Source organism: Lolium rigidum, chromosome 3 (genome assembly GCF_022539505.1).
Source record: "Lolium rigidum isolate FL_2022 chromosome 3, APGP_CSIRO_Lrig_0.1, whole genome shotgun sequence".
NCBI lineage: Eukaryota > Viridiplantae > Streptophyta > Magnoliopsida > Poales > Poaceae > Lolium > Lolium rigidum.
In genome coordinates this window covers 288846940-288856056 of record NC_061510.1, presented here as the reverse complement: position 1 = coordinate 288856056, position 9117 = coordinate 288846940, and the positions used below count along the sequence as shown (strand labels likewise).

The following is a 9117-nucleotide window of genomic DNA, read 5'->3' as shown; positions in this document are numbered from 1 at the left end:
GCCAGGATCCTATCTCTGCCAGCTGTCACCCTTGGCAGCGGCAGTGGAAGTTCGTCGTCCTCCTCCTCTCCTCGCCCCTCCACGCGGAGACTCAACAAAAGCACAACGGCAGCATCCCCCACCGCCACCACCACTTCACTGCATCTACATTCTGCACCACACATGGTCGCTCTCCACCCATCCCTGCACGCCTCTCTCTTGTCGCATCACCCTCTATATAAACCTCTCTCTCCCATTCCCCTCATACCACACAGCAAGAACCACCACTCCTAACGTCCTAGTGTCCTAGCCAGCCAGCACTCTGCCGCACACCATTGTCTGGTAGCTAGCTAGTGCCTGCGATGGAGAAGAAGCAAGCGAGCTACGGGAAGGGGCCGGCCAGGATGGCACCGATGGAAGTCTCGGTGGAGGCCGGGAACGGCCGGGAATCAGACTGGCTCGACGACGACGGGCGGCCGCGGCGGTCGGGCACGGTGTGGACGGCCAGCGCGCACATCATCACGGCCGTCATCGGGTCCGGGGTGCTCTCCCTGGCGTGGGCCATCGCGCAGCTGGGCTGGGCGGCGGGCCCCGCCATCATGCTCCTCTTCGCCTTCGTCATCTACTACACCTCCACGCTCCTCGCCCAGTGCTACCGCTCCGGCGACCCGGAGAACGGCAAGCGCAACTACACCTACATGGACGCCGTCCGCGCCTCCCTCCCGGGCACCAAGGTCAAGCTCTGCGGCGTCATCCAGTACGCCAACCTCGTCGGCGTCGCCATCGGCTACACCATCGCCGCCTCCATCAGCATGCGCGCCATCAGGAGGGCCGACTGCTTCCACTACCGCCACGCCAAGGGCCAGGAGGGCGCGTGCCGGAGCTCCAGCAACCCGTACATGATCGTGTTCGGCGTCGTGCAGATCCTCTTCTCGCAGATACCGGACTTTGACCAGATATGGTGGCTCTCCATCGTCGCCGCCGTCATGTCCTTCACCTACTCCACCATCGGCCTGGCCCTCGGCATCGCCCAGACCGTCGCCAACGGTGGCATCAAGGGCAGCCTCACCGGCCTCAGCGTCGGCCCAGACGTCACCTCCATGCAGAAGGTGTGGCGCAGCCTCCAGGCCTTCGGCAACATCGCCTTCGCATACTCCTACTCCATCATCCTCATCGAAATCCAGGTTTGTCCATACGTACACTCTGCTCTGCTCTGTTTCTTTGAGTCCTCTGTTTTGACGTGGTGCCGGATAGTCGAGTACTAACGAAGACATGTGTTCTGCATCAACACAGGACACGGTGAAGGCGCCGCCGCCGTCGGAGGCGAAGGTGATGAAGAAGGCGACGGGGATAAGCGTGGTGACCACGACGGTGTTCTACATGCTCTGCGGGTGCATGGGCTACGCCGCGTTCGGCGACGAGGCCCCCGACAACCTCCTCACGGGGTTCGGCTTCTACGAGCCCTTCTGGCTGCTGGACGTCGCCAACGCCGCCATCGTCGTGCACCTCGTCGGCGCCTACCAGGTCTTCTGCCAGCCCCTCTTCGCCTTCGTCGAGAAGTGGGCGGCGGCGAGGTGGCCCGACAGCGCCTTCATCGCAAAGGAGCTCCGCGTGGGCCCCTTCTCGCTCAGCCTGTTCCGGCTCACGTGGCGCACCGCCTTCGTCTGCCTCACCACCGTCGTCTCCATGCTGCTCCCCTTCTTCGGCGACGTCGTGGGGCTCCTCGGCGCCCTCGCCTTTTGGCCGCTCACCGTCTACTTCCCCGTCGAGATGTACATCGTGCAGCGCCGCGTGCCACGAGGCAGCACGAGGTGGGTTTGCCTTCAGATGCTCAGCGCCGCGTGCCTCGTCGTGTCTGTAGCCGCCGCCGCCGGCTCCATCGCCGACGTCGTCGGCGAGCTCAAGGAGTACCGGCCGTTCAGCGGCTAAGCTAAGCATGTCTGTGTAGAATGACGAGTACCACCGCAGCACATGGGAGAACATGTGTACGTACGGCCTGTCTTGTGGCCTGCTCCATGGAGAGGAAAAAAAAAAACAAATTTACCAAGCTTATGTACTTATGTGACATTTTGTTATGTAGCACTTTGTAGATACCGCATATTCCTCGGAAAGGGACATCTTCCCTACATCCCACCCTAGAAATGTATTTCCACCGTGCACGCTATCTAGTGTGCATGGTACAATATGTTTCGTTGCATTGAATCTGATCTTGATTTTTGAAATGTGACGGAACTTTTGATGAAACCTAAGGAAACTTGATGACACCTGTGCAACACGAATTGCAGAGCAGCAAACCAAAATCAGAGACACGTGCACGCTACCTAGGGTGCAAGATAGAAACGACGCTCTCACATCCCACCCCTCCAATATTTCCTTGTGATCTTTTTCCCCAACCTAGCTAGCCTTCTTTCAATTGGTAGCGCAGTTACAATTAGCTACACCAACGTCTCAAGAGGAGACATGAAAGTGTGTGTTTCACCCTCAAACACCTACTACAGGGGCAAAAACTTAAGTTCCTAATAATTGTTACAGATTAGACAAAACAGAATTTTTAACAACCAACGCTACTAGGAATACTATCATCTATGGCGCACGGTTTTTTTGTTTCTGTGGCACGTATGATATGCGCCACAGAATTCTCAAAAATAAATAAAGAATAAAAAAATCATAAAAATTAAATAATTTGGAAAAAACACAAATATTTGAATTTGTCACATGTTTAGTCTCTAAGTACACTTAATTTCAGGTCAACTTGCTCACTTACGGTCAAACTTCCCACTCGGTTACTCATCTTTAGAATGCTCCGGCAATAGCACACTTAACTTCGTAGTTCCTTTCATCTAATTTTCAAGTGCTCTGCGTACATGTTGTTGATAGTAGTATCATATAAATCAAATTAACCTATTGGTCACGATGTCACACTTCTTTACTTTTTGAATTTCAAATAATTTATTTTAATAAACAAAAGTAATGATGTAATAACCAACTTGAATCAAAAAATAAAAATAATTTTTTTATTTTTTATTCAAAACCTAAAACCTGAAAATTTTCATACTTCCCTTTGACAGTTTGAAAATCTAAAAATTGGCTAACTGGGTAAACCCAGTTTGAAAATTTTCATACTTCCCCTTGTCATGTATCAGTAAATCGAATGGGAAATTTTGAGTAGATATATTTTCATATATTAAAAGTTTTTTATCGAGTTCGTATGCAACCAGAAATCTAGTTTTACCGATACATGACGGAATTTTGCAAAAAAACTCGAAATTCATGTTTGTTAATTCTCAATAAAAGTAAATGGCATAATGCTTGGGAACCTCGAAGGATTTTATTTTTCAAAATTTCTATCTATTTCTTTTGTATTTTACAAAGACAAAAAAAGGCGATCCACGGAGGAGGGGGTGGAGTGCGTGGGGAGCAAAGAAACCCAGAAAAATTTCTGCTATATGCACCACAGAAATGTGGCGCATATGCGATATGCGCCACATAATTGTGTATTTCTGTGACGCATATCAACATGCGCCACAGAAATGTGCATTCCGTGGCGCATATAGCAATATGCGCCACATAATTGTGTCCATAGAATTCCAAAAAAAAAATGTGCCACAAAAATATTTTTGTGGAGCACGTATTTTTAAATGCGCCATAGAATTCATTTCCATCTATAATGGTTTTTCTAGTAGTACAACAAGCTAGCAAAAGCAGGCTACAACATATATTACTTCCACCCTTACTTTTGGCATGCACATGCTAGTTAAAATTATAAAATTATGTTGATGGCATTCAGTCGAGGTCATCGTCAACCAGGAGGCGCTTAACCGAGACGGGGTGGCATCAGAGAGAGAGAGAGAGAGAGAGAGAGAGAGAGAGAGAGAGAGAGAGAGAGAGAGAGAGAGAGAGAGAGAGAGAGAGAGAGAGAGAGAGAGAGAGGGAGAGAGGGAGAGAGGGAGAGAGGGAGAGGGAGAGGGAGAGGGAGAGGGAGAGGGAGAGGGAGAGAGAGAGAGAGAGAGAGAGAGAGAGAGAGAGGGAGAGGGAGGGAGGGAGGGAGGGAGGGAGGGAGGGAGGGAGGGAGAGAGAGAGAGGGTGCATGTCGAGATACTGTGGGGTGGTGCTATGGGGGTTAATTCCCATTTTATGGGGGCTAAAATATAACTATGATTTATAGGCTACATATGGAGGACATATCATAAATTCATAGTAAAAACATGTTTGGTGCAAAATATTATAATAAAATATTCAATTGATCAATCGAAATAAGCCTTTAGATGATATGACTATGGTTAAAGATACTAAGAAGCCGAAGGAGATTTGTGTCTTTATACATGGTTCAAGATAATTGTAGGAGAGTGGATTTTGTGTACACACGTACGGGTGTGGGTGTGTTCTCGACTATCGATTTATTTCTCGATATTCTCGCTCGCTTTAGTAGATGGAAAGATTCCTTTCTCTCTCTTTTCTATTCGAATCTTAAAACAAAATGGACGATGATAGAAACTCCCACACGCATGAGTATTCATTCCATAATATTGGTTCATAACACAGCATTCTTAGTCATAGTTTAAAATAGCCGGCTATCTCATTTAGCCATGATTTTTTTGAAGGATATAAAAGGCTATAGCCGGGTTATAGCGGCCTATTCTATTTAGTCTTTTTTTAAATTAAGAATATTTTTCAGTCATATTTTCCCAAAAGAGGAGGAAAATTATAACTTAAACACGATCTGTGATACAACTTATTCAACTATTCAAGGCAATAAGTATTCAACTATTCAAAATCACAAGTTTTATCTAATTATATTGAATGCAAATTTGGAAAACAAGAAATAAAAAAGAAAAGAGAAGAGAAATTCAAAATGCAGAAGGTTTAGCGGCTAAATTAGAGGCTAAATAGGGCTATAGCTGGCTCTTGGCGGTTTTTGCTCATTTAGCCTCAAATAAGATAGCCGCAGCGGCAGATCTCCCAAAAGACTATAGCCCAGCTATAGGCGGAAAAGTCCAGTTTGAACCTGGGTGCATGTGAATCCAGGTTGGAAATGCATTTTTCAAATGTTAAAAATTTTTGAAATAAAAATACTCGGGTACGTACGCATGTTCCATGTGTGCGCATAAAGTTTTCGCGGAGAAACCACTTTTTTATTTCAGAATCTAAAATGGACAAAATACGTCACATATATACTGCTATATAACCCTGCATAATTTCACTTTTTTGCCGAGACAAAATAAAAGGTTTTTTCGTCACGAAACTCATGTCCAGGGCACATATTTGAGATCATCTGGGAAATCATTTTGTGTTTCGATTTTTAAAAGATATTTTAACATCACAAACGGAACTTTTCAAAAAATAGCTTCACATGCCTCCATGTTCCATATATGCAGTCTCAGCTATAGACAGGCTATAGCCGGCTATTTAATACTTTGTTCTTAGCGCTCCTCTACCGAAACAATGTAAAGACGCCACAAAACAAGACATATCAACACTATTTCGTACGAGATCTTAAACCTTGTGAATGACACATCATTGTGTGATGTGTACTACTCTACTATGTGAAGTGAGTAGACATGTGGGGCCATTGATGAAGTTTAATTACGTTCCCATGTACTCCCAAGGCTACCTCTAGCCCAGATTATGTTGCATATAAATTTATGTGAAAGTCAAATTTTATAAAATTTAACTATGTATATTGATAAAAAATTAACATATGTGTTGTCAATTTAATATTATTAGAATTACTATAAAAATATTTTTATATTATATAGATTTGGTGTGGTATATATCTGTATTATGAGGCGACCCCGGGGCGATCTAATCTTCATCAAGAAGCCCTCCCGACCTGCATCCTCTGGCCGCTGCTGCCGCCGACTCCGGCGGTGGTGGCGGCGCCCAGGCCGTCGAAGGCGGTAGGGCAAGGACAGCGCACCCAGGTCCCTTCTCTTCACGCGGAGGAGAGGATTCAGCGGGTCGCGCAGGGTGCGGCGGCCGTTCTGGCTCAGCGGCGGGATGGATTCGCGGCGGAGCAGCGGCTCGTGGCGTGCAGCACGAGGGCGCGACGCTCGGATGCGGAGGTCGGCGACCATCTGGGCCCGATCTGGGCTGGTGGACGCGGCGGTTGCGCCTAGTTGCTGCAGCCAAATCGACTTGCCCAGTCCCGTATCTCCACTGCGCGGTTGCTGCCCAGTTGCTCGTCGGCATGAGGATGGTGTGGTCATAGCTCCCAGGACTACGTGGCGTGGCGGCGCGGCTTCGCCGGCGTCCGCCGGGCAGGCCCGATTTGGAAAGCGAGGCTCATTTCTGGGCAGCGCGGACCTGATTTGGATCGCGTGGGTCTTGGCTGCTGTTTGTCCACCGATTCTTTCTTCGTCGTCGTTGGCCAGCGGATGGCGGCGTGGGGGCGTGCGCATCTGCATCAAAGAATAAAGGTGGCGATCCTAGGGTCCTTCTTGTGCGAAGATGAAGACTTTCCTAAGGCCGGTCCTCTTGATCTGGCCGGAGAGGTGAGTTCCGTAAGGCTCCGCCGGCAAATGTAACAACACACTTTATGCCTGGAATTTGCTGAATCGGTGGTATTCGGTCGTGCGCACCCATGCTTTTATTCCGGCTGTTTGGTTCTGGAGGGAGCGGCGCGAAGCTCTGTTCTTTCTTGCCATCTGGAGATATTTGCTCCATGGCGAAGTTAGAGGCGGAGAATACCATGAGGGCCGGAGTAGAGGACTAGCAATGGAGGTTCAAGTCTCTTTGTTGTTGAGGGACTTGCTTGGTATTTTGATTTTCGCAGCAGCAGTATGGAAGTGGGGGTGGCAACACAGGTGAAGTTCAGAGTCTTACCTTTCAGGATGAAAATCCAAGGTCTGGCCTTAATTGGTTGTGTCTGGCAATGACCTTGTTGGAGGCATTGTTTTGAGAGCGAGGACTATCTTCAGGGTGAAAACCTAAGATTTTTGATCGGGCGGCGACGGTGCTTGTGCGCTGTTCCCTTCTTGGAGGCGTCACTTTTTGGAGAGTCTGGGGTTCAGGTATTGTCTTGGTGGTGGATGGCATGTTGCTGCTAAAGCTGGAATACCGTAGCGGGATTTTTATTTTCTTAGTTTCATTTTCTTTTTTTGGCTGTGTGCATCCGTACTGCTATTAGGGTATTCCGTTGTTGCAGTGGCTGGGTGTAATTGGTATCTCTCGATATTAATATATTCCCTTTATCGAAAAAAATATATCTGTATTATGAGCAATATATTATGGGTACGAGTCGTACGAGGAAGTACGTCTCAAATTCTCGTCCTATCTGGCAAGTTAACTGCATTGATAAATTTTCACGTAACAAAACAAGTTTGTGCCTGATCCTGTGACATGTCACAAATATCAGATTCCATGACCCTATACATTCTAGACATGTCTAGACAGATCCAGAGCTCCACGTATCATTGCCCAGTTTCTCCATCAGAAGGGCCCTCTCCATTTGTTCTGAGAGAGAGAGGAAGAATATCTCCACCGGCCAGTGGTGCGCCCACTGTTGGTGGATTGTGGCAACTGACTGCCACCATTCAATCTTTCACTCACCAATCCTTTTGAATTTTCGTGCTGCCTGCAAGAAGGACGGGGAGGACAGGCACTGTAGTTAGGATGAGATTGCATGTGCATGAACTGAATCCCAGGGAAGGAGGACCAAACTCTATAGGGGGATCGATCCGGGCCACCGATTTTGCTTTCTTTCGATTGATTTGGCAGGGGATCGGATGGCATGGTTTGGCCAGGGATCTGATTTTGCTGGGGTGGAAAGAACGGCTCACAGTAGATGGGAATCTCTGCACTTGTGCTGGTAATTGGTTCCGTATATCACATGTCTTCTCGCTAATGGTTTGCTGATCAGTTGCATGCATGATTGGGAGCTGATGTTCTTGGTCTAGATTTTTCTTTGGCTTGACATTTGTGCTAAAAGAGAGAGAGAAAATGCATGTCATTCTCTACCTAGTTGCATGCAGTCAGCAGTGCTGCTTGGGTTTCTGTTTAGGATTTAAAAAATTGTGCTTGGAGTGTGGAGAATTGCATTTCGTTAGAGCATCTCCAACAGGCGCGCTAAAACGTGGCGCGGTAAACCTCCGTTTCGGCGCGCTGCAAATTGCTGGCGCGCGTGATACCGAATTTTCCCCCTCCAGGGGCTCTATTTTGCAGCGCGCGTTGGTGCGGGAAAAAAGCACCTCCGCCGAAGGCTCTATTTTGCAGCACGTTTCGACCGTTTTTTTCAAAATTAATCAAACGAACAATGAAAATTTGATCAGAAATACGAATATAATTAAAATTTCAACGATACAGCGCGACATAGAGGACGAAAATGCAAATCTAAAGCTACTCGTCCGACTCCCAGTCGAAGTCCGACGAGTGGATGCTCGGAGTCGTCTTCGACACCAGCGTCGTCGTCCACTCGAAGGAGGAGGAGGAGGACAAAACGATGGTGGACGGCTGTTGCCTGCCAAAACCCACCGGCGAGCAGCGACGGGCAACACGGAGAGCCGGGAGGCTCCCAGGACTGCTGGTGGGTCAATGCTCCGGCACACGTCCAAGCTGGTGCAAGGGCGTGCCACCTGACCTATACCTGGTCAGGAAGGTGATGGATTGCTTCGACTAGTTTCCTGCATGGCATACACGTAAACATTAAATACGAGCCTCGATCGGCTCTCAGGTTATCCTGTGAATCGGCTCAAGGAGCCGATCCACCCATGTTTCGCATTGGATCTACGATAACATGGTGGTCCTTCTTGATCAACATTAAGTTAAAACAATCTACGACGATTTAGGGTTTTCACCACACAACCGGAACGTCCTACACGTAGTTGAGCCTGGCAGACACGAAAGATCATAGAAAACCAGCCCTAGACAAGGCCTAAAAACCAACGTAGAGTTGATTCCCGGAACATCCCCTCTAGGCTCAGCAAACTATACCTTACGCACTACTGGATCATTCAACCCGTTTGCAAGGCCTAACCATATGGATATCAAACTTATCCCTGAAGAACAAGGAACAACCGTAACTGTCAACACCCGGATTTTTAAGTCCAGATGCCTGTTATGCCATACATCGCAATCCCAGGAATATTGTTGTTGCGAGACATAACAGTTGAATATCATAAGTCATCATTCATTACATATCAT

The 9117-nt window shown here is 47.8% G+C and overlaps 1 protein-coding gene across 1 annotated transcript; it reads left to right on the top strand.

Moving 5' to 3' along the window:
* The first annotated feature begins 341 nt into the window (after nt 1-341).
* LOC124703529 (amino acid permease 3-like) lies at nt 342-2201 on the top strand. The gene is made up of 2 exons (XM_047235741.1): nt 342-1163; nt 1273-2201. The coding sequence occupies exons 1-2, from the start codon at nt 342-344 to the stop codon at nt 1906-1908; spliced, it is 1458 nt and encodes a 485-aa protein (XP_047091697.1). The 3' UTR covers nt 1909-2201.
* Nucleotides 2202-9117: the final 6916 nt, after the last annotated feature.

What these genes read in the sequence shown, in the direction of transcription:
- LOC124703529 (XM_047235741.1), top strand. Translation starts at nt 342, where the DNA reads ATGGAGAAGAAGCAAGCGAGCTACGGGAAGGGGCCGGCCAGGATGGCA. An exon ending in TCATCCTCATCGAAATCCAG is followed by an intron (nt 1,164 to 1,272) that starts GTTTGTCCATAC and finishes GCATCAACACAG; the next exon opens with GACACGGTGAAGGCGCCGCC.